At 51.1% G+C, this 26,926-nt stretch overlaps 4 protein-coding genes across 9 annotated transcripts; 2 read left to right on the top strand and 2 right to left on the bottom strand.

The window, feature by feature from the left end:
• Positions 1-258: 258 nt before the first annotated feature.
• On the bottom strand, positions 259-13,461 carry LOC136758636 (FK506-binding protein 15). Its single transcript, XM_066713185.1, has 29 exons — positions 13,121-13,461; positions 10,370-10,476; positions 10,025-10,103; positions 9,629-9,698; positions 9,408-9,482; positions 9,185-9,283; positions 8,940-9,089; positions 8,778-8,846; positions 8,349-8,492; positions 8,103-8,245; positions 7,853-7,901; positions 7,282-7,401; positions 6,911-7,001; positions 6,316-6,428; positions 5,967-6,051; positions 5,557-5,666; positions 5,340-5,438; positions 4,885-4,979; positions 4,658-4,760; positions 3,781-3,952; positions 3,512-3,648; positions 3,266-3,415; positions 2,992-3,144; positions 2,731-2,823; positions 2,528-2,632; positions 2,306-2,413; positions 1,562-2,178; positions 1,248-1,392; positions 259-938 (listed from the first exon to the last, which is right to left on the bottom strand). The coding sequence occupies exons 1-29, from the start codon at positions 13,168-13,170 to the stop codon at positions 858-860; spliced, it is 3,612 nt and encodes a 1,203-aa protein (XP_066569282.1). The 5' UTR covers positions 13,171-13,461; the 3' UTR covers positions 259-857.
• Positions 13,462-13,612: 151 nt separating this feature from the next.
• ndor1 (NADPH dependent diflavin oxidoreductase 1) lies at positions 13,613-18,978 on the top strand. Its single transcript, XM_066713187.1, has 15 exons — positions 13,613-13,725; positions 14,441-14,576; positions 14,703-14,780; positions 14,956-15,053; positions 15,307-15,405; positions 15,529-15,630; positions 15,795-16,004; positions 16,196-16,317; positions 16,474-16,691; positions 16,813-16,920; positions 17,411-17,525; positions 17,646-17,792; positions 17,948-18,066; positions 18,259-18,353; positions 18,479-18,978. Exons 2-15 carry the CDS (start codon positions 14,442-14,444, stop codon positions 18,621-18,623), a joined length of 1,791 nt encoding a protein of 596 aa, XP_066569284.1. The 5' UTR covers positions 13,613-13,725; position 14,441; the 3' UTR covers positions 18,624-18,978.
• A 193-nt stretch (positions 18,979-19,171) lies between these two features.
• asb6 (ankyrin repeat and SOCS box containing 6) lies at positions 19,172-23,467 on the top strand. 2 transcript variants are annotated; one of them, XM_066713184.1, is made up of 7 exons: positions 19,172-19,223; positions 20,166-20,331; positions 20,455-20,630; positions 20,967-21,073; positions 21,385-21,493; positions 21,596-21,682; positions 21,905-23,467. In XM_066713184.1, exons 2-7 carry the CDS (start codon positions 20,225-20,227, stop codon positions 22,771-22,773), a joined length of 1,455 nt encoding a protein of 484 aa, XP_066569281.1. In that variant the 5' UTR covers positions 19,172-19,223; positions 20,166-20,224; the 3' UTR covers positions 22,774-23,467. The 2 variants fall into 2 exon arrangements, with proteins under 2 accessions (XP_066569281.1, XP_066569280.1); XM_066713183.1 differs by lacking the exon at positions 19,172-19,223 and adding an exon at positions 19,236-19,396.
• A 122-nt stretch (positions 23,468-23,589) lies between these two features.
• On the bottom strand, positions 23,590-26,513 carry ntmt1 (N-terminal Xaa-Pro-Lys N-methyltransferase 1). 5 transcript variants are annotated; one of them, XM_066713178.1, is made up of 4 exons: positions 26,378-26,513; positions 25,204-25,367; positions 24,737-24,989; positions 23,590-24,406 (listed from the first exon to the last, which is right to left on the bottom strand). In XM_066713178.1, exons 1-4 carry the CDS (start codon positions 26,508-26,510, stop codon positions 24,150-24,152), a joined length of 807 nt encoding a protein of 268 aa, XP_066569275.1. In that variant the 5' UTR covers positions 26,511-26,513; the 3' UTR covers positions 23,590-24,149. The 5 variants fall into 5 exon arrangements, with proteins under 5 accessions (XP_066569275.1, XP_066569276.1, XP_066569278.1 ...); XM_066713179.1 differs by having other exon boundaries at positions 23,590-24,394; XM_066713181.1 differs by lacking the exon at positions 26,378-26,513 and adding an exon at positions 26,253-26,355.
• Between the last annotated feature and the right edge of the window lie 413 nt (positions 26,514-26,926).

Below are 26,926 nucleotides of genomic sequence, written 5' to 3'. Positions count from 1 at the left end.
CTCGGCTTGATAAACTAATGGACTGCTTGCTTGCATCAGAAGCCCTCAGGCCAGCTGGGCCCCAGGACCAGCCCTGCGCCCCACTGTGGGGGAAAGGCTGCACAGGCCCACAGGGCATAGACAGTGGGATTCCCACTCTGCTAACCAGTATGACAGTGTGTCATCCCCTCCCTCCGAGCCATCCCAGCACTGCGCTGTCAACAGGATGCATGTAATTATTTATTTACGAAACAAGAAAAACCCACAAATGACTGCTGCTTCAGTACGCGAGTGATTTATTTGCTTATTTAAAAAACACAGAACCCCCCCCGACAGTGTGTTCTTCTTGTTTGCCGTTATTGGAACGGTTAGGCCCTGTGTTCAGACTGCAGATAGTCACTGTCACCTCACAGCTCCCCCCTCGGTGTCTTCAACATGAGCGACAAATCCACAGAATTCTACTTTTATCCCCTGGTGATTTTCTTTTTCTTCATTAAAACTTTTTCCGTGTCCCTAAATTAATAATTCACCCAGTTTAGTCCAGTCCACAGCTGCTGCTGTTTAAAGTGCTAACCTTCCAGACCACCAGGCAAGCAACCAGAGAGAGTATGGGGAGTGGGGGCAGAATCTGGCAGTATTTGGAAGAGATGTCTGTATAGGAGCAGAATCTGGCAGGGAGGGGGACAGATTTTGACAGGGAAACATCTGAGCAGGGTGTGGGGGTGTGCTGGGGCGGGGTAATATTTGGTTGTCAGATCAGACCTGGTGTGTTTAGTCAACGTAGGTCACATGACTCCACAACAGGCCGGGAAGATTATGTGGTTGCCTAGCCCAGCTGTCAATCATTCATGTTGAGGCACGCATCACTTCCTGTGCCCTCAGCCCAGCCAATTGAGGTCATCATCATCCTCATCCTCATCGCCGAACAAAGGGGTGGGAGGGGGGCGCCCCTTCAGGCTCTGCGAGACCAATCACAGACAAGAACACGGGTGAGTCCTGGGCGTATTCGGCCAATAGGGACAGCCCATGGCCATTGGACACTATCTGCGTCACCCAATCAGGTCGCAGTTCAATAAACGTATCCAGTATTTGTTAGGGGGGCCCTAGTTTATTTAAAAGTATATACATTAAAACAAATACATTTTAAAATACACAAACAAAAATTATAACTGTATAACTCGCATCTAATTAACGAAAAAACGGCACATAGCACCACCCCTGTAAACCCCTGTCCTGTCCCGTCCTCTCCCTCTCAGACCCTTCCTCACCAGATCATCATCCTCCTCTTCTGGGGGCGGGGGGGGCGGCTTGGTTGGGGCTGCGCGCCGGAAAAATCTCTCTCCTTCGCTCTCCTCCTCTCTCTTTGCCTCTCCTTCTGCCACTGGCTCTGTCTGCACCTCTGCCTTGGGTAAACTGAGAGAGAGAGAGAGAGAGGGATAAAGTATGAGAGAGACAGAATGAGTGAGGGAGTAAGGAGAGTGATGAAGTAGCTGTACAGGTAGGTCTGTGCACTGTGACTACAAAATGCAGCCAGCTCAGGCCAGGTGTGTGGTTGGTGAGCAGCCTGCCTGTCTGAATTCACCTGTCCCTGCTGCCTGGCTGGGGGGGTGGCTGGGATGGGGGGCCGGGATGGGCACCCCCCATCACCCCCTGCTGTCTGGGAGGGGTGGTGGTGTTGATGTGGTATTCGCTGCTGCTTGTCTCCACATTCCCTCTCTCCTCCACGGGCTCTGACCCCTGACCTGGAACAGGAAATGGAGGTGGACTCTCCCCAAGTTGAAGTGGTCCCCCCTCCTCTCCCACGTCCTCCCCTAGCGACTGACTGGCTGGCTTGTCTCTCACACAGTCTTCCTGTCCTGTTTTCTCCTCCTCCTCTTGTTCCTGCAGTTGCTTGTTTGTGGGGTCTTCCACAGCCATTTCCTCTTCCTGCTTAAACCCCTCTCCTTGTGATTGTTCTTCCTGTTTGAGGGTGTCATCTTTACTCTCCTGCATTTTCTGTGTTACACACTCTTCTTTTTCTTCTTTTTCTTCTTCTTCTTCTTCTTCTTCCTCCTCCTCCTCCCCATTCTGCTGCACTTCCTCTGTGGGCAGTTCCTCTGTGGGCCGTGCCTCCCCAGCTGGCTCCTCCTCTTCCTGTTCCCCCTCGCTCCCGACCCCTGGCGCTGCCTCTGTCCGGGCTAGGGACTGCAGGGTCACACTCTAGAACAAGAGGGGAGGAAATTAACAGCACACACACACACACACACACACAGTGGAAGTGCTAAGCCTGCCTCAAGGCGGGTCTGTCTGCCCAGCTCAGATGTGGACAGTGAGGGTTGGGCAGTACCTTGATGGTGTTGACCAGGATGCCCAGCACTGTCCCCCCACTGTAGCTCTCCTGCAGCTCAAACTGCCCCCGCAAGGACTGGAACACACTGTTCATGACACGCTTCACCTGCAGAGAGAAGGAGGGAGTGGGGGGAAAAGAGAGGATGTTGTCAGGGCTGACATTTACTTTTACTGTCAGGTCTGTCCCAGTGCCGCTCAGTCTGTCCCAGTGTTCCCTCACCTCCTCAGCAGTATCTCCCTGTTCAGCTCCTTTCTTCTCCAGCTCAGCAACTCTCCCCTGCAGCCTCCTCCGCTCTACCACCACACTCTGCTGCAGCGCAAAGTACTGAGAGTGGGAGGGAGAGGAAGATTATTAAGTTGTTTTTGAATTGGGGTTTGAATGATGGAGAGAGAGAGACTGACAGGCAGTGGGCATGTCTGTACCTTGTCTTTCAGGGCCTGCAGCTCCTCCCCCTGCTCCTGATGCTGTAGCAACCGCTGGTCCTCGGTACTACGGGACTGTCTGAGTGCAGAGAGCTGCAGAGAGAGAGGGGCACTCAGGACACTGCAGCATCTACTGCAATACACAACAGTGCAGACACACACACCACACCGCACAGTAATGCGTCACACACATCACAGTCCTACATAACACGAAACACACTGCACATTACACAGCCCAGTGCTGCACTGCGTGATGCTCACCTGGCCTTCCAGTTGTGCCAGTCTGTGCTCCAACTCCTGCTTCTGCTCTGTGAGCTCTGCCTGCTGACGCCCATGCCGCTCTCTTGCCTCGGCCAGCTGCTTCTCGCAGCGCCCCTGCCACTCCTGCTCCAGCTCTTCCTGCAGCTGCGACAGCTACACAAACACAGAGAGAGAGAGGGAAAAAAAAAAACTTTATTTTTGTTATTTCTTTGTTTGTTGGTTTTGTATGTTGATGCCATTTTAGCACTCTGGCGTCTCTCTCGCCCTGTAGTACCTGCTGTGTGCTGCTCTGGTCAGTCCTGGCTCTGCGCAGCTGTGCTCTCAGGCTGTCAGCCTCCTGCTGGCCGAGCCGCCGCAGCTCCTCCAGCTCCTCCTCACAGCGCTGCCGCTCGCCCACCCACTGACGCTTCCTCTCCGCCAGCGTCTGGACACACACGCAGGGACACAGGGACAGAGACAGTTAGAGAGATAAAGAGATGCAGAGGCCCACAGAGAGACACAGGGACCCACAGGCACAGACCTTGTCCAGGCACTCCTTCTGTGTGCGTAGGTCCTGCAGCTCCTCCTCCAGTCCGGCCACTCGTCCCTCCAGCTCCTTCCTGCGCTGCTTCTCTGTGTGGAACTGCGTCTGCGTGGCCTCCCTGTCCTGGCCCAGCTCTGCGGGGACAGCACAGCACAGGCAGAGAGTGAGGAGGGAGCCCCGGCCCCAGGCCATGTGCTGGGCTGGGCTGTATTACAGTCTAGTGTGCTATACCACAGTGTAATGTAGTGTATGGTGCTGTGCCATACCTGCCAGCTGTCCCTGCAGGCTGCTGACCTGGGCGCAGTTCTTCTCTGCATCCTGCAGGGCAGCGCTCAGCTGTCTGCGCAACTCCACCTCTCTCTGCTGCTGAGCTGCCACCTCCAGCTGCAGCTGACACACCCGTGCAGTCGCCGCAGAGAGCTCCTCTGTCATTCGCACCTGAGACGGGGAGAGAGGGAGGGAGGGTAGAGGGATGGAAGATAGAGAAAGGTAGAGAGAGGTGGAGTGAGAAACTGAGACACTGCACACTGTCACCAAAGAGAGATGGAGACAGAGATGGAGAGAGATGGGGGGACCAGGTTGAGACACTGCACACTGCCACCAAAGAGAGAGAGAGAGGGAATAGAAAAGTACAGAATGGAGGGAAGGCATGGAGAGAGAAAATGAGTGACTGCTGGAGAGACAAAGAAGGGAGAAGCAAAGAGTCTCACCTGGTCCCACCCCAGATCCCGTTGCAGTGCATGCTGGGAAGAGAAGGCAGACAAATAGGAGCCCACAGAGCAATCAAACAGGCAGGTTAAACTGCAGTAGAGGCAGCAGCAACAGCAGAGAGATGTTACTGTTGTGGGAAATTATTACAGGAAAGATGCCCTTCAGTGCTGTGCAAACACACACAGCCCCAGACCGACAGACAGACACAGTCACCCTCACATTCAGTGTGTGTGCAGATGGGCAGTTTGTAGCAGTGTTGAGTGTAGTGTAAAGCACTGGCCCAAACTGTGCAGTATGCAGTGTAGAGTGTGTATGCAGTGCTTAAGAGTGCATGTGTGGAGTAATGTAGTGTTTGTCCAGTGTGTGTGTGTTATAAAGTGTTGTACAGCTTGTGTGCAGTCTATTGTGAAGAGTGTTGTGCATGGTTGTCACCTTGTCTTGTTCGGCCTGCAGCAGGCGAGCGTGGCTCTGCTCACTGCTGGACTTCAGAGAGTCCGTCCTCTGCTCCAGCACCAGGTTACTCTGCTCCATATACCTGAGGGAGAGACGGAGAGAACACACCGAGAGGGATGTCAGAAACCCTCCTGCCCGGTAGACAGGGACAGACAGTGTGTGAGTGTCAGTCTCAGAGTGTCAGTGTCTGAGTGCATCAGTCTGACCTCTGGTTCTGGTTGAGCAGCTCCCCAATCTTCCGGTTTTGCTCCTCAACGCGAGAGCTCTTCTCAAACACCTCCTTCTTCAGACACTCATTCTCCTACAGAGGGAGAGGAAGAGGGAGAATTAAAACATCCCAGCACCTTTGCAAGAGGAAACTGCTTCTTCTCCACAGCTCTTGCCTGTACACCACTGACTTACATCAGGTGACCGGTCACCCAACAGTAATCTGAACTCCAACCCCAGCCAACACCACAATCTCAACCCAGGCCCCTGCAAGTCCACACCGAATTAAATTAGTCCAGTAGAAAAACAACCCCAACCTTAGCATAATACTAGGTTTACTAGGGACTCTAACCCTGACCAAAATGCAAGCCTAATTGAATCACTTAACTTCATTCTAACGCAAACTAAAGATAACCTTTAGGCCATTTCAGAGTTCAGGATACACAGGACTCACCTGAATGATTCTCTGGATGTTGTGCATGATCATAGCAGTGTCCATGGAGACAGAAGACAGGCCCAGCGACATGCCCCCCTGCCTCTGTATGCCATCCACCTGCCAAAGAAGGTACATAGGTAAAAGGTCAGGGAAAGCACCGCCGAAGAGGGTCCGAATCTCAAATTGATGCCTCCCCGCCCTCCACCCTTCCACAGACAGACGCACAGACACTAACCTTAGAAACCAGCTGGTCAACCTTGTCTGCCACCTTCCCCACAGCCAATCGGATCTCGGTGCTGTGTTGCCGTGCCTCTGTCATCAGGAAGGAAGTGACATCGCTGGGGGCTGGGGAAACGACAGCCAACCAGACGCACACAGACAGACACCAGACATGCCCACACACCCCGGACACACACACACACCATCAGCTGGGAATATATATGCCCTTAACTTTTATGATTTCTGTAGTTCTTCTTCTGTCATTCACTGCTATTCCTTTTTTTAACTAACAACTTAATTTAAAATAAATAGATCAATCTCTTAAATCTCACTCCAGAAAACCATGATGCTTTCCGTTTTGGTCTCCGTTACAATTACAACCAAGGATGTAAGAATCAAAAGGTGACCAGTGTGTGGCTTCCCTACCTTGGTACGCCACAGGCTGGGAGTACAGCTGGCCCACTGTCTGCAACTGGGAGGGGGCTGCAGTGGGCAGGGGATAAGAGTAGGGCTAGGAGGAGGGAGGAAAAACAACACAATCACACAGGCAGTAGGACCAGAGGAAGAAGATATGGATTGGTAACAGAAGGGGTCTCTATCAAAATTGCTCTGCTGCATCTGACTATGAGGACAAGAAGAAAAAAATAAAAAAACCAGGGGATTTGGACATTGTCACGTCTATTATATAATTTAGTGCTTTATATATATATATATATATATATATATATATATATATAAAATAGCAGCAATGGACATGGAATTGGGTGTGGCCTACCTGGAAGGCATGGGCGGAGCCTGGCATGACTGGCTGGGGGTGCGCAGCTGTCATGGAGACTGGGAGCAGGGCAGCGGAGGATGCTGGGGGCCCGGAGAGTGGGAGAGGAGGCACTGTGGGAGACGAGAAGACCGGGAGGGGGTGTTGTAAAGTTGATCTTTTCTTTCAATTTTTTTTCCCAAAGTGAAATGAATGGGAAGCTATGCCCATTCACCTCATGAGTTATCACTGGTTCTATTTTTATTATTATTATTATTATTATTCTTAGTAGTAGTAGTAATAGTAGTTGTGCATTAGCAAGAGGAGTAGTAGTAGTAGTAGTAGTAAGAGCAGTAATGGCTGTAGAAGTAGAAGTATTAGTAGCCATAATGCATGTTAGTTGTAGCAGCAGCAACATTTATAATGGATGTAGTAGTAGTAGTAGTAGTAGTCGTCATCACAGTACAGTTCCACCAGAGTATATCTGTAAGGTGTAACTGTAGAGCACTTTACACAGAGGCGGTGCAGAGAGAAGGGACAGGTGATGGACCAGGGTGTCATATTGTGTGGGAGAGATTGTACCCGTGTGTGGGGGCAGTCCAGCGGGTCAACTCACCTTGTGCAGAGGCTGGGGGGGCGGCTGCCATAGGAACAGGCTGGGAGGAGGGGGCAGGGGTCCGCTCCCTCCCTCGAGATAAACTGGGGTCCTGTACAGAGAGAAGGAGAGACGAAGAAAGAGAGAGAGAGGATTTTCATTTTCTGGTTTTCATCACAACCAAGCTCTTTAAATCATGAATCACATCCTTCACCTGAACTGATCCCCAGTGGCAGAAGGCTGGACAGTCACTCAGAAAAGCAGGTCCAAATAAGCAATTTATGAACAAAAACTGCAGACACTGGAGTTTACACCAGGACCAGAGAGGATAACTGCAGCTCTGTCTCACTTAATAACCTACTGTCCCCCCTCCCACCCTCTGGGCCCCTCACCTCCAACTCAGAGTCGCTGGAGTCTGGCTGGCCAGAAGGCGCCCCCGTGAGGAAGGGCAGCATGGGCTGGCCCATCTTGGCCATGCGGGAGATCAGCTTGGCTTTGGTGGCGTCAGGGTTCTGTGAAAGGTCACAGCATGAAGTACTACATGTCATATTCTTTTCCATCACTTGTAATTTCCATTTATTGTACCTCTTAGGTTCTGCGGTGATTGTGGGTTTACTAATATCATTATAATTTATTTATTGCATTTTATTTATTGCGTTGCTGTTGTTAGTTTAACTGTTGGTGAGGGGAAGAGCCTTGAACCTTGTGGTGGGAAAAGTTTATTATTATTACTATTATTATTATTATTAATGTGAGAGACAAAAAATATTGACTGAAAGAATTACATTTTAACATCCCAAACCATCTGTGTAAGTGGAGCTCAGTGCAGTTCTAGAACAGCAGCCCTGTCGGAATGTCATAGGTACAGCACAGTGTTCCTGTACTGAGCATCTACTATCCTTCCCCATCGAAAAGGGATATACTTCTAATATATGTATATATACACATATACAGGGCTCTCACCGTCAGCTGTTCATTCAGGGAGTTGGACTTGGCACGCAGGGGTAGATCCCTAGAGAGGAGAGAGAGAGAGAGAGAGAGAGACAGTGAGTGAAAGAGAGGGAGATAGGGGGAAGAGAGTTTTACACAGTTTTGGTCCATGGCTTCTTGGCACCTACTGCTCTCCATGCTTTACAGTGTAACACTTTGCTGCTGACCATGGTTATTCCACAGTCCACCAGCCAGTCAGTCAGGTTAGATAGGTGTCTTGTACCCAGGTTTGGGAGAGTTGGATCTGGGGGGCTGCAGGCCGGGATCAGGGCCCAGGCTGTCCATGCTGGGGGCTGGGGAGGGAGCAGCAGAGTCTCGTGAGCCGGCGCTGGCACGGTCCGACCCGCTGTCCTTGCCAAACTTCACCTGGGGGCCCAGAAGACCAGAATCAATTAAAATCAGCATAAAATAAAATAAAGAATAAATACAAACTGACGAACGTTAATCGGTTAACAGGGAATTCTCGTACCCGGCGGATCTCAGTCTCGAAGATGAGGGTGCTGTCGGGGGGGACCCTGCCTGGGACGCCCTGGGCTCCATACGCCAGCGTGGGGGGCACGACCAGCAGCCTGCGGCCTCCCTTCTTCATTCCCAGCATCCCCTCCTCCCAGCCCTGCAGCCGAGAGGGGGGCATATTGGAGAGAGAGAAAGAGGGGGAGGAAATAGAGAGGGAGAAAGTGAGAGACAGATAAATGGACACAGAAAGGAAAAGGAGTCAGTGTTTGAAAGAGAGATGGAAGGAGCATGTGTGAGAACGAGTGAGAGGAATAGAGCGCTTGAGTGAGTGAGTGACAGACAAATGGACAGAGACCTTAGAGCTGGATAGATGAATGGAGGGACAGACAGACAGAGAGAAAGATGGCGAGAAGAGGCAACGCTGTTGTTTGAGCTCCCTGACCTTGATGACCTTCCCTGAGCCCAGTTTGAGTCGCAGCAGTTTGTCCTTATTCAGGTTCGAGTCGAACATCTGCAGAGACAGACAGACGGCCAAGCGGTCGGTCAGACACACAGAGAGAAGCAGACATAGACACAGACACAGACTAAGGCTCGGTCTCCCTACCTGTCCAATGGCAAGGTTCTGCAGCAGCCAGCCAGTGTAGGCCACCTCCAGCGAGTCTCCGGCTTCTGCGGCCTGCCCCTCCCCCAGTGCCAGGTCCTGCAGCACCACAGTCTCCAGACAAAGGGTGCTGTTCACCTTCGCCAGACACACCTGCACAGAGAGAGAACTCAGAGCCCGGCACTCAGACACCCCTTCACCCAGACACTGCCACCCACCACACTGCCATACTCATTCCCTCCACTCACCTCCTTACAGAAATCCCAGGCTGATTTCTCCGACTCGAACATCACAGACCAGTTCTGCCGCACATCATCGTAAAATGTCCCGTAGTTACTAGGCTGGACCTGGGAAGGAAGGAGAGAGGTTTTAAATATATTTTTAATTATGTAAAGGTGCACGTTCTCAGTCTCACCTACTCACACACACACTTGCACCCACACTCTCCCCTTCTCTGTATCACTCTCTCACCGTGAAGATGAACCCTGGGTGAATCCTACAGGCTGTCACCTGTTTCTGCTGACTGGCGTACAGTAGGATCTTATACTGAGAGAGAGAGAAAGGAAGGGAGGGAAAGAGAGAGGTATCATATACTGAGCTGCACTTGGATGACAATAGTAACAGTTTACCAATAATAACACCACTAATAATAATAACAACAACATCAAACTCATTGTGAAGTCAGAGCTCACCTCTCTGGCCGTGTGGTTCCCCAGGACTGCAGCTCCCAGCTTCCCCTGCTTCATGTACTGCCCGTTCACACTGCACAGACACAGGTGGACGGACGGACAGACACGAGGACGGACATACACACACACACACACACACACACACAGACAGGTGAGCTACAGCCCCTAAAAAACTCTGGTCCTGGAGAGCCCCACCCCCGAAGAATTTAGACATCACCCCAACAGACCAACATCAATTCATGAAGATGAGGAAACACTCAAGCGCAGCAAGTGATGTCAGTGTCTGCGCTAGTCTGTACCATTGTATTGTCCATTTTAAAATTGTGTCCTGAGGAACGCATTGAGACAGGACATGTGGTAACCCCTAAAACCCTGGACCACATTCTGATTGGTACTCACTATCGGAAGGCGTGGACTGCAGTGGCCAATAAGACGGCAGGAGCTCCGGGGGAAGGGGCTGGCTTCTGGGAGGGCGGACCTTGAAAAGAACAAAAGCTTCAATCACAGGAAACCCCTCAGTGGCAGCAGCAGGGGCGTCAGACTCACTCTGACAAGATAGATGTCAGTGCGTATCAATCTCTCCCGTTGTGTCTTGTTGTGTGCCATTGTCTCTCAGTTCGACTGTGCCTCTCAGTGTGAAAGAGTTTCTCTGTGTGCGTCTCAGTCTCTCTCATTGTGTCTCGCTGCGTGTCACTGTATGTCTGCCTTTCTCAGTGTGTGTGTCTGTCTCCCAGTCTCCCTTACCTGTGCCGGCCATGCCTTTCTTCGGCTGCTTGGGGGCAGTGTAATGGAACGACTCGTTGCCCTGACTAGAGGCCTGGTCCAGCCCAAACAGGGAGGCTAGCTTCGCCCTGAAACCACAGACATACAGGGGATAACAACAAATCACACACTGCTCACCCTGCCCTCAGTATCATCAGTTACTGCTCATTTTCGTCTAGAAGGAAAAAAACGAAACAAACAGTTTATTCTTAACAATATCAGTCATTCTATTCTATGGGTCATGTGAGCAGCGCTAGATCACAGTGGCAGTGTCCTAGGGTGAGGCTCAGGGGTCAAAGGTGAAGTCAGAGTCCACAGTTGAATGAATCCAGCACAGAAGAGACAGTTAAACCTCCTCCCTCTCTCCAAAACAACTCTATTGTGTTCCCATTGCACAGTCACACTCCAATTGTGCTCCTACATCACAATTATTATTCACTCTCTCTCTCTTGCCCACAGTCCCTTCTCTCTGTCTATCTACCTCTCCTCTTACCCCCGCTCTATCACTCTCTCTTCATCTCCCCCGTCTCTCTCGCCGCGTGCATCTCTTACTGACCCTTGGATTTCCTGCCACAGGTAGTCGTTGTCCCACACTGCAGACATTACAGCTTCCCGGGTGATACTGCACTCGACTCCACCTCCACAGGTCTCCCTGGGTCTCTCACTCTCTCTGACTGGGTCTTTCTCTGTATCACTCACACTCTATAAATGTCTTGTCAGTCTGTCTGTCTATCTCTCCCTCTCTCTCTCCCTTTCTGTATAACTCTAACTCACTCACTCACTCACTCTCTTTCGCTCTCTCCTCTCTCTCTCTCTCTGTGTACCACTCCACACCCCAGGTCACACCTCCATAGCAGATTCAGCACCACAAACTAAACAAACAAAACAAAAACGAGATATATATACAAAAGCCTGTAAACACACCTCTGCTTCGAAACGGAGAGAGAGAAAGAGAGAGAGAGAAACCTCAGCAGCCTAAACTCTCACAGCTGCAGGACCCAGCTCACCTAACTACAAGCATGTGAGAGGAATTAAGATTCAGAAGCTACCCCTCCCTCGATCCTCAACACCCCCTCTCCCTCCCTCCCTGACACAGAGAATCCAGTCCACTGGCTAATTGCCTGATCAGATTCACTACACAGGAATTCTATCCCTTGGCTAATCTTCTCATTAGAGTCACTTCACAAGAGGAATGTATTTGACATTTTTTGTTGGTTAGCAGGTTTGCTTTTAGCACATTTGTTTTTCTTTTTATGCACATGTTCAGTTATTTTGAATTTAATCACTTTGAGATTTTAAAATGTTTTAAGTGATTCTAGTAATTGATTTTAATTTTTTTTAATCACAAGTATTAAAATTTTGAATGTTTTTATCTGTAAAATGTAAAATACTTTCACCTAATAAACAGTATTCACAAGAGGAATGATAAGTCCGCCTCCCTCCACACCACTCCCCCTTTCACCTCCTAGGTCTCCTCCCTCACTCTCACTCCACTAGCTAATTGCCTTCTCAGGATTATCACACAAGTGATGTTTAGTCAACAGGAGTGTGGAAGAACAACAAGAGTGAGCCCAGACAGGGTACACTAAACCAGGGTAGTTGAAAACCGTGTGTGCGTCTGTGTGGGAGGTTGACATCTCAGAGACACTGGTGCCAGATCGACGGGGGATGGAGCGGAGGGGGTTAGTATCGGAGATCTCTAAATGTATGGTGTATTTATTACAAAATAACTAGGGTTTTGCAAAAAAGGGAACCCGGAAGTAGGAAAGTCAGGAAGCGTGTCGTCGGTGGCAGTGCCCGCAACTCGTGACAAGAGGAGAGACCACAGCGCCCGCAGCCTCGCTCTCGTCCTGTGTGCAGACCAGCAGCAGCGTCCAGCCGCACACTGCAATCGACAGCACGGCACTGCACTGCACTGCATTTCTCCTGGGGAAGGGGTGGTCGTGCATCCTCGGACCTCCAGACCGATCCTCTTAACGACTCCCCCCCCAATCTATCTAACCAATCTATTGCAAAACACAGGCGCAGGGAAATTCCCACAACTCAACGCAATGCACCGAAACTATTTTTATTATTATTAGCAAGACCAGTCGGTTGTTGAAATCAGGACTGTCAACTAGAAGCTTTCTGTCCCATTGTCCCACTCCCTCCTTCACCCTGTCTTTATTCCTCTCTTTCCTCTCTCTGTGTCTGCCTGAATCCAACCCTCCTCACTCTGTCTCTTTGCCATTTCTCTATTGTATTTCTGCTCTCTCCTCCCCTCTCCTTTACTTTCAGTTCTGGGCTGTGCAGAGATTTGATGAAACTGCCCCATCTCACCTAGTATGTATATCAGGAAGAAGACCCCTCCCTCCACACACACACCACTCTGGAAAATTAAAGCAGCTCACGTTTTCAGCTTGTCAACCACCCAATATGAAATCGCTACGTACAGTGTGTATAGCTATATGCTTTGTAAAGTTAGTTCAACTTAAGCCACGATGTGTGTCCCACCCTGTAGCTGGTGTCAAGCGACTAACGGTGACCTAACTTACAACAATTCCTGCATTTTTGTACTGCAACTGCTGCATGCATGCATTCAGGCATCAATCAATCAATAATAATAACAATGTACTACATCCCCTTACTAGCTGCCGTTGCTCGTGTCTGTTCCGAGTGCATAAGCAAAAACTAAATCTTAAAACGAAAACGAAATATTGACTGTGATATTACAATAAATCAGATCTCGCTCACCCGCCCGTCGGCGACAAAAAGTCTCCGTCCTCATCTTCCGCCCCGAACATGATCGCCGCTGCGGGCGGGCCTCGCAGTGACCCTCAGAGAGACGAGAAGAAGGGGTCCCGCAGTCTCTGTGCCGCCCGGGTCTCCACTGTCCCTGTGTGGGTGGACCTGTCAGCTCACCCGTTTTCTGTTCCCTCTGCTTCCACTCTGCTGACTCCCCCTCCAAAGAGAGTTGCAGTAAACCAGACTCTCTCACTCACACACACATTCAAACATATATATATATATATACAGACATACACACAGATAGATAGAAACACACAACTTCCACTTCGTTTCCTGTTACTGAATGAGAGAGAAAGAAAGTCAGGTGACCGGTCACCTGTTGTCGTAAAAACGCCACTGTAATCCAAACAAAACAATCGAGCGGAATACCGATGCTTACACATGCCCGCTCCCGACCGTAAAGCGAGTGAGGTGCAGCACAGCAGCGCCCGCTACCAAACCACTTTACGGCAACGTGTAGTCCTTCGGAGTCAGTTGCTCACCGGGTTGTGTCCGCTGGCGGAATAACGTCTCTAGCTGCATGATTGAAGGTCTTCGGACAGGCACACCAGGTATGTTTGATAATGGTGTAATATGTAATATACAATTTCCAATCAAATGTATTAAGGCTGGGATCGCTGTTTTTGCTGGACACATACACTTGTTTTCTTGATGTTGTGATAGATGAAATAAGACAATTTACTGTATTTTACTGTACGATTGTGTAATATAATAATATAAGCAGAAACTCTTAAAAAATAAACCTCCAAACAAGACAAGATGAAAGTAGCAGAACATGTTACAGTAGCTGGTTGTAATTGAATTACATGTATTGGTGCTACCTACTGAACTGAATCGTGTGCAATAGGCTGCAGTGTGCTAGCTACACTCACAAAGTGGCCTCCCTGTTTGACAGGTCGCTCCTTCAGTCAATTGCAGTCGGTTGTGGACCACAGTTACAGGTTCCACGTCAGTGTATGCGTGTTAGGGGTAGAGACAGACCTTGCATTAACCCCCCACGCCCATGTGTGTTCTGTAACTTTGAAACAGAAACGGTTTTTCAATTATTTTTTCAATGTTTACATACAGAAATATTTTGGAGTGACCAGAACAAAAATATTTTTAGATTTTTAAGTGTCAGTATAGTATTTGATAGGGTTGATGTGTTATTTTATTGAACACGTTCAAAGATAGAGACAAAACTTGTAATAATGGAAGGAATGATTGGTCAGTCGGTCATGTGATTGACCCTGCTTTGATTCTGGGATCCCTTTGGTATCTCCCCAGCATGTCATGTCCCACCCTATTGGTCCTGTACGGCAGCCAGACCGGGACAGCCCAGGACACAGCCGAGCGGATTGGACGACAGGCCCAGAGGAGGCGGGTTGAAGTCAGGGTGGAGGCACTGGACAGCTACAATGTGGTTAGTAGATAGGAAAGGGAGGTGGGTGTATGATTCAGTCCAGTCCAAACTGTAGGGCGCTGTGACCATGTTGCTCTCCTGATGCTTCTTTTTCTCTCCTGCTCTCTCCCTATCTCTCTCTCTCAGGCAGATCTTATCACAGAGTCTCTGGTGCTGTTTGTGTGCTCCACCACAGGGCAGGGTGACCCCCCAGACAACATGAAGGTATGGTTGCTTGAAATGCCACAGGGCAGGTGCCGGGTATACGCCCACACTGAACTGCTTCAGTCCAGGCTGACTGCACATCAATCCTGTGCCTCAGGTCTTCTCTGATCTGTCTCTCTCATCCTTCTTTATGCGTCCCCTCCGACCTCCCCTCTCTTCTCCCACTGGTGGATAGAATTTCTGGAGGTTCTTGTTCCGGAAGTCTCTGCCGGCAGGTTCTCTGTGTCGGCTGGACTGCGCAGTGCTGGGCCTGGGAGACTCCTCCTATCCCAAGTGAGGACACGCATACTCACATGCGCACACACACACAGACACATAGAGAAACAGAAACACCCCTGCCCCTACTAACACCAACATTCACACAAACAGAGAATCACATGTGGAAACAGACACACACACTCATGTGCACACACCCACTAATACACACAATCAAACACACACACATAGGTGATGTTGCACAGGCTTATGACTGCTCTGTCTGTCCCTCCATCTGTCCATCTCATCTGTCTGTCTGTCTATGTTTCAGGTTTAATTTTGTGGCCAAGAAGTTGCACAAAAGACTGCTTCAGCTGGGGGCCACTGAGCTGCTGCCTGTGGGATTGGCAGATGACCAGCATGACCTGGGGTGAGGGGGAAGGGGAGGGAGATTGTCCTGGGGTGAAACTGGAGCTGCCCTGCTCCTGTCTGGACTAAAAGGGATGCTGTGGCTGTCTTCGTCTGGGCTGATCTGTGTCTCTATGTCTTCCAGCCCTGATGCCGTGATTGACCCCTGGCTCATTGCATTCTGGGACAGGGCGCTGGCTCTGTACCCACTTCCTGCCGGAGTGACCATGCTCAGTGAGAATGAGCTGTAAGTCTCCAGGGCCTCTAGGGTTGCTGTTGGCAGCAAAACGAGGGCCAGCCATGCACATTTTTAAACCTTGTTAATAACCTGCTCGTTAAGAGTGTAATTTGCTGTTGAGGGAGGTGGATTAACATACGTGTAACATTACACCGCCCATTGTCTCCCCCTAGACTGCCCCCGAGATACGTCTTCAACTTTCTGGATGATGCCACAGAGGAGCCAGAGACCCTATCATGTGATGGGGGCATAGCTCCCCAGGCCCCACCATCCAGGGACCACCCCTTCCTGGCCAGGATGGTGTCCAATCAGAGAGTGACACTCCCCTCGCATTTCCAGGATGTGCGGCTCATCGAGTTTGACATTGAGGGCTCAGGCATGAAGTTAGTAACAGAAAGACAGACAGACTGGTCAAGCAGACAGAAATACAGACAAATGGGCAGATAGACTTGTAGACATAGAAAGCTGGACAAGTGTTCAGTTGGAATCAGTGCAGGATAGTAGACAGAGGCAGGTAGAATGTGTGAGTATGACTGCTCTCTCTCTCTCCTCCCCCCACCCCGGCTCCTGGCAGGTTCAGTGCAGGGGATGTGGTTCTGATTCAGCCCTGCAGTGACCGGGCCCATGTGGAACAGCTGTGCCAGCTACTGGGACTCAACCCACAGCGTCGCTTCACCCTCACCCCCACAGGCAACGGTGAGGCCACGGGGGGGTATCTTTGTGGGTGGTTGGTGCGAGACTGTGTGGGCACCATGTGTTTGATTCTGACAGTGTCTCTGTCTGTCTGTATTGTGTTTATATGTGCGCAACCCTTTACACCCTACCTTTCACTCCTCACCCATCGGCCTGTAGCCCCGGTACCTCCACGGCTGCCCCAGCCCTGTTCTGTGCAGTACCTGCTGGAGAGTTTCCTGGACGTGGGCAGCGTGCCACGCCGCTCCTTCTTTGAGCTGCTGTGGGGCTTCGCCAGCGATGGGCTGGAGAGGGACAAGCTGGCGGAGTTCAGCTCGGCCCAGGGCCAGGAGGAGCTGCACAGCTACTGCAACCGGCCGCGCCGCAACGCCATCGAGGTGAGGTCCAATCACTGCTTACTGCCATCGAGGTGAGGTCAGGGGGTACTGCTGACACTGGTCCTCCCAGCCTTATGGGGGCGCTGTTGTAAATTGTTGTGCTCCATCCCGTCTCCTGCAGGTCCTGACAGATTTCCCCCACACCACGGCAGCCCTGAAGGTGGAATACTTGCTGGACCTGTTCCCCGAAATCTCTCCGCGCTCCTTCTCCATCGCTTCCTCCCCACTGGTGAGAAGACTGATGCAGGGCACAAAGCTTCCCCAGGCTGACTACCCATCCCATTTTTAGGAATGACACGAATTAACAACACAGGCATGTCACCACATCACTTAGATGTAAGTGCCGCAGTAACGTCATCAACCAGCGCCAGGCAGCCGACCCTTGGAAGTTATGCCATGTGTATCGAGCAAGACAGACAGAGGAGAACACATTTACATTCATTCAAGCACTTTCACTGCCTTCGTGTTACAGGTAGAGAGGTTGAGAGGTAAATAGAGAGAGGTTGTTTTCATGCAGCCAACAGCACCATTTTAATTTAAAACAATACAATACAAAAGGGACTAGGCCTGGGAAGTTTTGTAAGATGGAAAATTTGTATCCTTACACAGGTGTATAAAGGGTGGTCACCTGAGCCAGAATAGGATCTAATGGAAAGGTTGAAGGTCACACTCTTCAAGGTTCTGCTGGCCTGACCCTGACCCCATTCTGTCTGCCACAGGTCCACCCCGGTCGACTGCAGATTCTGGTAGCAGTGGTTCAGTACCGGACCCGGCTGGTGCGGCCGCGCAAGGGACTGTGTTCTGGCTGGCTGGCAGGACTAGACCCCACACAGGGTGAGGAGGGATATATACACACACACACAGACACACTCGTAGCTGCAGTATAATTACTTGCTGTGTGTCTCAGTGCTTTGTTCCCCTGCTGTCTCTGTCTGACCTTTTTATTGTGTGCAGGGGAGGTACACGTGCCTCTGTGGGTGAAGAAAGGAGGACTGAGGCTTCCCAGCGCCATAGACACCCCCGTGATCATGGTGGGGCCTGGGACAGGGGTGGCGCCCTTCAGAGCTGCCCTACAAGAGAGGATAACCCAGGGTGGGACAGGTAAGTGCACTGACCACAACAGCACTATCTGTGTTTCTCTGCTTCTCTGAGTTCTTGTCTTTCTGTGTCTCTTCATTCCCCCTCCACACTCTCTCTCTCTGTCCCTATCTTCCCTCTTTCATCTCTCTTCACGGGTGCTCTCTCTTTCATCTCAGAGAACGTGCTGTTTTTTGGCTGTCGCTCGCAAGCTGCCGATTTCTACTGCCGTTCGGAGTGGGAGGAGCTACAGAGGTCCGGTGGACTGACACTGTTCACGGCCTTCTCCCGAGACCAGGTCAGTCTGTCCGTGTGCACACACACTCTCTTAGACTGACAAACACATACAGACACACTTCTACACACACACACACACACACACACACACACTTTGACTGACGCAAAGAGAAGGTACTGATGGTACAGTATTGCATTACAATAAAATACAATGTCAGTAAACCACTGTCTCTCTGCTTCCCTTTCTCTGCAGGGGGAAAAGGTGTATGTACAGCATCGTGTGAGAGAGCAGGCAGAGCTGCTATGGGAGCTGCTCGCTCACAGGAACGCTCACTTCTACATCGCAGGGTGATTGAGGCCGGGCGGACACAGACCACTGCACACTGACCACTAGGCCGCAACTGCAACAAACTAAATACCTTCTCTGGCTCTCCCCCCCCCCACTCTCTCACTCCCTTTTTCCCCACTCTCAGCAATGCAAAGCAGATGCCGGCCGCAGTGTCCGAGGCGGTCAGTGCTGTGCTCCAGTCTCAGGGGGGCCTGGGCGCCATGCAGGCCGAGGAGCTGCTGCAGGAGTTGGAGAGACAGGGGCGCTTCCAGACCGAGACATGGTCCTGAGCCAGTCGGACTGGACAGAGGGGGAGCTGGAGAAAGAGGGGAGCACACTGGACTTCACTGGGGGACACAGAAACAGACTGCACTGGTTCCACCTGGACTGAATCGTCTTTTGGGGCTTTTGTGAGATCAACACACATACAGATTCCCCATTCAGATCATGGGCATCAGTGATGGGGATTGATACAGCATATGCAGCGTCTACTGACTAAACAGGAAGACACTACCGGACTTTTTTTTTGTTTTTATCTTTTGCATTACCATTTTCTATTATTATTATTATTATTGGGTCCACTGCTGGGTTACTGCTCCTGTCAGGGGGAAGGGAAGCCATCAATAAAACTGATGTGTTATAATGGTGTGTGTGTGTGCGTGAGTTGGTACACGTTGATGAGGGCGGGTTTAAGCTGTCAGAGTGGGAAAGTGTAGCGCATTTCCGCCTCGAAAAACGACTACCAGTGAATCCACCCAATAAGGTGAGCGGTGCCTGTGAATAAATTAATATATTAGCCAAAGACGCACGATGATTGGTTCGTGACGCACGTCCGGTTAAAAGCCGCTCGCCCCTAAAGCTGCAACACTCGCTTCCGGCTCGTACCTCTGGTAAGTTGTTGTGTACTTGTAGCTCCATTAAACAGCTATTGTGATAATTAAGTACAATTAATCTCCGTTAATTGCATAACAAGGGTGGCTACTCCACTCGTGTAAAATGTCAATAAAATCTTTACTGGAAAAATGATCGAAACCCAGCTGAACAGAGCGCGGATTGCCTTCGCGTAAGTGAAACATGCCGATGAAGATATCTGCCCATTGATCGCAGACTGAAGTTTTTCAATAAGCGCAATTTTAGCCGTGTACGTGCATTTTTCACGTAAACTGCGTAGATTGGCCAGGCAGAACAGATCCCAAACAAAGGGACTCGGCGATGTCAGACCGTCGTCTTGTCTTACAGTTTAATAAATTGCTACGAGCGTAAATTATTATTATTCGTCTGGAGACTACTAAGGTGCTTGGTCGCCGCTGGCTTACGTCGTTTACTTCCGTACACATAGTCGTAATTGATTAACTTTCCATCTAGACAGCTTTCCCGTGTTGCCTGGCAGACTCCCTCCTGGCTGTGCCGGAGTGATAAGTCATATCTGCCACAGCGTCTGCCTCACCTCGGCTCACACTGCCCCTCTCTCACACTGCATTAAGAAATGATCTACAAAATACATGGATTCATACATTCCCACAGTAGCTTCAAGGTCTTCTGGTTGTGATCTCCTGTCTCTGGAAATCACAGGACATCCTCTAACCCCCTCTCCTTCTCTTCCTATCTCTCTGTCTTCTCTCCCCATCTCTCCTCCTATTCTTCTCTTCCTATCCCCTGTCCTCTCCTCCTCCCCATTTTTTCTCCTAACCCTCCCTTTCTTTCATATCCTGTTCTCCTGTCTGTTCTCTTTTGTTCCCTCCACTTGCCCCCCGCCCCCTATCTTCTCTCCTGTCTTCTTGGGTCTCCACTTACTTCTGCCTGTCTCCCCTTCCTGCTGCTCCTCTCTCCAGGCTGCAGTAGCTGGTGGCGGCTGGCTGCAGTGCACTGGTGTGTGGAGCTGGGCGTGACCATGCCGTTCCTGCACGGGTTCCGCAGGATCCAGTACGAATATCAGCCCCTGGTGGAGCAGATCCTTAGTGCTGCGGGTGCAGAGGTGGGGGGGAATGCACAGGGCAGGTGAGGAGGGGGGTACCTGTTTCCCTTTGTGTCGCTCTGTGTACCTGTATCCATCTGTGTGTCCCTGAGCCTGCCTGTCCAAGCCCCAGTCTGTGTTCTAATGCCACCTGTCCCTGTCCCCAGGGCCGCTGTGGAGGATGCTGCTCTCCATTGCCCCCTGGTGGAGCTGCTGGAGCAGGAGGCACAGTCGAGCGTGTTCCAGGAGGGCGTGAGCTGCGCGCTGTTCCGGGTGGCAGAGACTGGGTTGGTCTGGGCCGCTGAGGTTCTGCTGCGATATGGCGCCGACCTTAACTTTGAGGGTGAGTGGAGCCTCGAGGGGTGGGGGGCATTAAACACCGGGACTCCTAAACACATTATTAAAAACGTCCTAATTTCTCACAGCCATGTTAATGTGCTGTTTTTTTGGGTCACATTATTTCCTCATTTCCCAATGAGGAGTTAATGTAAAATTGAAGAAATGAAACGCAAGGAAGTGGGCAGTGTGGTTTCTTTAATGCAGTCAGGGTCCTGGAGAGCCACAGTCCACTCCAGTACAGCACAACAAAATATTCAAATACAGCCCAGCCTAACTCAGCACAACAAAACAGAATAAATTCCAGTTCCAGTAGAATCCATGGCTGTGTTCCGTGTTCCAGACCCTGTGAATTACTACAACCCACTGCACATTGCGGTGCTAAGGGCCCAGCCGGGGATGGTGGAGGCGCTGGTGAGACACGGAGCTGATGTCAACAAGAGAGATCGGGTGAGAAAGCGCCAGCCTTGGGATCTGCCTCTCAGACTGTCCCCGGGGTCACCTGACACCTGTGCCCAGTGCACCCCTGACAATAGCCAATATCTAGTCAGTTGTTTAATCCTCAGTCTTGCTCCCGTGAGTGTCATTTGCCAGGCTAATGTAGAGTTTCTGTCTCTTCTTGTCTGTTGCTCCTTCCCTCCCCTCCTCTCTCTTTTACTTTCTACTCACGGTTATTATCTTTCTCTCGTCTCCTCTCCAACCCTTCTTCTCCATTTCTTCCTCTCTTCCTCCGTCTCTCCCCTCCCCACTTTCTCTCTCAGATTCACGAGAGCAGTCCCCTAGACCTGGGCAGTGAGGAGGCCGAGAGGCTGCCCTGCCTGCGTGCTCTGCTGGACCTGGGCGCTGATGTCAACGCCAGGGACAAGAACGGTACGCCAAACCCACTCTACACCACCCTGACTGTGCTCACTGACTCCACCCGACTCTATGCCATCTCAACTGTGATGTCATCTCTCTCACTGTCTCTCTCAGGAAAGACAGCCCTCCTCCATGCCTTAGCGAGCAGCGATGGCGTCACTGTCGACAACACTGACAGCATCCAGCTGCTCCTGGAGAGAGGTAGTCCCACCCACTCAGGGACAGACCCACCCACTCAGACACAGGCTGTAAAACAGTGGCAGCGCAGTTTACTGAGGGTTTTAACTGTCGGCTATAGCACATTCTTACCCTCGTTTCCTTCTTTCTTCCCTCCCCCCTCCCCACTTTCTCCTCACTCTTTCTCTTCACTCCTCAACTCTCACCTCTCCCGTTCCTCTCCCCCTCCTCCTTTCTTCCATGCAGGGGCGGATGTCACAGCAGTAACGTCGGAGGGGGAGTCAGTGTTGTCTCCACTGGTGTTCCTGGTGAGGGAGGCCCTGGAGGGGGGGCCGGAGGAGGCAGCCGCGATTGGGGGGTTCTGCCTGCAGGCGACCCGGCTGCTGCTGGCACATGGCGCTGACCCGTCCCGCTGCCTTTGCCAGCAGCAGGACACAGAGAGTGGAGATGTAGAGGAGGGAGGGGGAGACACAGGAGAGGCATGCCTGACCCAGACCTGCCTGGAGCATTTCGACCTGCTGTTCCCGCTGGCTGTGTTGCTGCTCCAGAGCGGCGCCAGTTTCCGCTGCTCCCTGCATGGCGCCCCCTGCTGGAGTGGATACAGTGTCATGGCTCACCGCCTCCGCACCGCGCTCCGGGAGAGCCAAGGACACCCCCACTCCCTCTCCTCCTCCTCCCCGGCCACCATTCTCCTGAGCCAGGCTGAGCTGCTGATGGAGCTGGCCCAGGCCTCAGACCCCTCCGTCTCCCTGCCTCCGCCTTCTGGGACTGGGCTTGGGTTCGAGGCTGGGGCTTCAGAGCTGGAGGAGGAAGGGAAGGAAGAAGAAGAAGAGGAGGAGGAGGAAGAAGAGGAAGAGGAGGAGGGGGACCCCAGCTGGAAGAAGTTGCGAGAGCTGTGCGGGCGTCTCCGAGAGACAGGGAGGGAGATGGCTCCCCCAGCCCTGCGCCAGCTCTGCAGGGCCACAGTGCGCCGCTGCCTGCTGCCCCCCCCCTTGGAGCACAAGGCCACCCTCCTGCCCCTGCCTGAGAGGCTGAAGGACTTTGTGCTGCCCGAGCGCACCTACGCCCCTCCCCCGGGGCTGGACTGCTTCCGCCCCCACCGCACCCTGCGCTGAGAGGGGGCAGGGGCTGTATAGGGGGACACAAGGAAGTGTGTGTATGAGTGTATGAGAGTGTGTGTGTCTGTGTAGTAGTGTGTGAGTGTGGTAAACTTACATGGCAACACAGTGATTGAGCAGATGATGAGCCCTATAGTCTGCAGATGGGGGTGGGGTGTCTGTTCAGTCTCAGATACAGGGGCTAGAACCTCACCTGGCATATCATGCTGCACTGCTTTGTACCGGCTTCAGTGTTGAACCCGAGGCTCCAGCTCAGGGAGCACGCAAAGGGTTAAAACTTCAGTGAAGCGGGTTTGGTGCCTCAGAGACGGACACTCGAACATTGTTTTTTTATATTCCTGCCAAACGTGCTTTATAACAGGCAGGCCGAGGACCAGCATCTGCCTGAACAAGGTGCCAAGGTGCGTCTGCATGGGCCTGTGTATACATTCACACAGACAGTACATACAGACTGTGGGCCAGATTAGGAAATTTACCATTGTGCTCAGACAGTATCTGTATCTGACTACCTGCCCATCTGTCTGACTGTCTGCCTGTCTGATAACGACTGCCTCTCTGTTTGACTGACTTTTCCTGTCTGTCTGTCTGTCTGTCTAAATCTCTCCACATTGTTGCAAATTGATCCCTGTTGAGCACAGCGATATCCCTGGCATTCTGAACATATTCTATGAATTAAAGACATATGACTGAACTCTGCATGTCATTTTTTGTGTGTGTTGTCTGGGTGGGGGTTGAGGGAGGTTGGTTGGTTATACATAAAAATACTTTTTAGAAAGATAGATAAATAAACAAATACAACACCACAGCACTTAGTAGTTTATGTAAAAGTTGTATTTCTAGGCACATTCAAAACTCACTGCTTGAAGAAAAAATAGGAAGAGAAGAAACATGGCATTGACCATCAACAATATTCTCCCGTCTGATCGTTGGTTCTTGCTTCCGTCTTGCTTTTTTTTTTCCTCTCCAATGCCTGCGTCAATAATTTAAATCCCACTCAGTCCAGGATATAAGTCAAAGAGTCACAGCGCTCGGTAGAAACCCTTCTCCCCACAACCGTCTTATCACGGAACCAGTAATCATCATCATCATCATCATCATCCTCATCTCTCTTGCCCTGTGGCCTGGGTGCCACAGTGCAGTCATCCTTCAAGGATGAAGTGCATTCCTGGGCCTCATGCTTGAATGCCGGGGGCCCAAGGGTGTCCCTCACACAAACACAAATACTGAATCTCTCACACATACACACTCTCATTCTCAGACACACACACACACACACAATTTGCTCATGTGTGTTTCTGAAACTCCACAGCCAACAGCCGCAGCAAACTCAAACCACCCCTGCCCCCTCCCTGCCCACCTCCCCCTCGATCGGTCTATCTTAGGGCCAGCGTCTGGACCTGGTAGATCTCGTCGGGGAAGTTTTCCTGCTTCTCCTCCTGCAGCACCTCCAGGCCGGCCCGCTGCACCAGGCTCCGGAGCGTGGGCAGGTCCCGGCACACGCTGCTGTCCACCTCGTCCAGCACCACCCCCTCGTGCGCCACGTTGTCCTTCACCACCACCAGCCCCCCCGGCCGCAGGCCCACCCGGCAGCGACGCAGGAAGGACACCAGGTGCTCGTCTGTCAGGTGACCTGCCAGGGGAGGGTAGGGGAGGAGGCAGGTAGTTATAGGTGGCTCACTGTGGTTCTTGCTTGACGTTTGTGTTAGCTGGTTATTGCCTACTTTTACAAATTTGCTTTTTGTGTTTATTGACAATTATTTATTGTGTTTAAGGTCCCCTAACCAGACTCCACGCACACATACAAACAAGCACACTGACAGATCAACCGACCTACATGCTGACTGACTTGGAGTGTGATTGCAGTGTGTGCGCATGTGCACAGCAGGAACCAATGTGTCTGTCTGCATTGAGTGTGCATTGCGTATCACCCGTGTTTCCCCGCCCACTCCTCGGGACTCACCAATGACCCACTGGATCCAGATGACGTCATAGCGGCCCGGCTGGGGCTGGAAGTCCTGCAGGCCGCAGCAGTAGTAGTTGTCTACACGTCGACCATCTTCCCCCAGGAAGCTGCGTGCCTTGTCCAGGAATTCAGACGTCACGTCCACCATGTCCACCGTGCGGAACAGCGGCAGTAGCAGTCTCTTGGTGATGCGGCCGATTCCAGCGCCGCAGTCCAGAGCGCAGTTCGTACCCGTCTTATCCGGACCTTCCTGGAGGGGGTGTGAGTATGGTGGGGTGGGAATGAGGGAGGTGGTGGGAGACAGGAGAGAGAGCAGGGAGGGGGAGGGGAGAGTGGTTAATCTGATGTGTCTAAATGTCTGTCTGCGAGTCCACCTGGGCGCCTGTCTGTCTATTCGTCCCTCTGTGTGGGAGTTTGTGTGTCAGTAAGTCTGTCAGTCTGTCTGTGCTGTCAGGGACACGCACCCCCAGGTATCTCTTGAGGAATCTGCGGGAGCCATTGATGTCGATGTTGGAGATGCTGCCATATCCTCCCAGCATGCCGTCCACTGTGGGCGGCACTTCCTGCCAGTAGCGCTCTGCCTTGGAGTAGAAGGTGCTCTCATCCTCCACCACGTCCCCCATGCTGCCTGCCAAGGGTCAAAGTGCACAGGGTCAGAGAGGCAAACAGATTTATTGGTTTTGAATCACAACACGAAGACGCATGGTCTCTCTCGCTTTCTCTCAGGCCAAGTCTGCCTTTCATTTTCTCTGACTTTCTCAAAATCTACTCAGAATGTCGGTCTCTACTTTTGCACTCAGTGTCTCTCCATTTTGTCATCCTCATTTTCTCTCTCTCTCTGTCTATAGTTAGGTAGTTAACAGGGGTTGCTGGATATTATATATAATGTATAAACAAAAGCACCAAAATCAACAATCTGACTACAGACATCAGACAACAGAAGAAGCCTGGCGAGGATTCAAGAAGTCGGAACCACCGGCACACCAATCCCGATCCAATCAAACCCGGGAGCAAGACTGTTTACACGGGAGGAGTGGAGTTGGCTTCACGACTGCTATTGCGCTTTCCAGGACTGCTGCACTACAGACTGACTGACTGTAGCAATCACAAGCCCCGACATACCTGCGCAAGAGCCAACACCGTCATTTAAATCCACATCCCTAATAATAATGCACTCAAACTGAAACAAGAAGGTGCATTCAAACACTGTTCACAAACGATAATCAATAATAATAACAGTTTAATCATCATAATAACAACACCCAACACTGTAGAGGGTACAGTTAAAGAGAATATTATAGATTTTAAACCTTAAGTTACAAACTGGAAACCAGTGGCATACGTGAGAAGAGAGCGATCAGTAAGTTATAGAAAGTCAGTCAGCCGATAGACTATATAAGGAATCCGAGTGTCTATTTATAGCAGTGAAGGGGCAACAGCTGTCCAAGCCACTGCAGGTATCTGCACTAGTTAAAACACACACACATATATATATATATATATATACACGCACACAAATAACAGCGCTATACAGATGCGTATATTGTCTCCTTCCTTTGCTCTAAAGTAACCGATCAATGCTAACCCCCGACCCCCCGGGTCAGGAAGCACCGCTAGCAGACAGCGTGTGCAGCTCACCTCTCCTCTGAGCGAGTCCTGCGCGCACTGATCTCCTCCGCACACGCACACAACTGCGGACGTGACTGCGCCGCCAGCTGACTGCGTGCACCGGCGCTCCCCCACCGAGCCTCCCCGGCAGCGCCGTCCGCATGGCTCTCTCGCTACGTCATTTCCTTATTCGGAATGCGCATGTCTCGGTTTTGACAGCTGTTTTCGCAGGAGGAGGAGGGGGGGTCGTGTTTGAACTGACCACCAGGGGGCAGCACATACGACGCAGCCAGAGATCACTAAAACATGCGTTTCCTTTGAAATGTATCCTAAAAATACAGGTTGTCCTGTTTGTGCTTTTCTTTTCTTGATCCTTCTTTTAATAGCTGTATTGTATTGTGAGAGATGCATTTATTAAGTACCGAAAACCTAAAATTGCAGAATGTTTTCTCCAAACAGAATTCACTTTTTCAAATTAAATAACATGCAGCCCCAAACTGAAACATGTCAGACAAAATTACACAAATCCTTTCCAGAACCCCCTCCTTACAAAGACAAATGCACATGCACTACAGGATA

The sequence above is a fragment of the Amia ocellicauda genome, chromosome 9 (assembly GCF_036373705.1).
Source record: "Amia ocellicauda isolate fAmiCal2 chromosome 9, fAmiCal2.hap1, whole genome shotgun sequence".
In the NCBI taxonomy this organism is placed as follows: Eukaryota; Metazoa; Chordata; class Actinopteri; order Amiiformes; family Amiidae; genus Amia; species Amia ocellicauda.
Note: the sequence above shows the minus strand (reverse complement) of the source record. Positions and strands in the feature narration are given on the sequence as shown.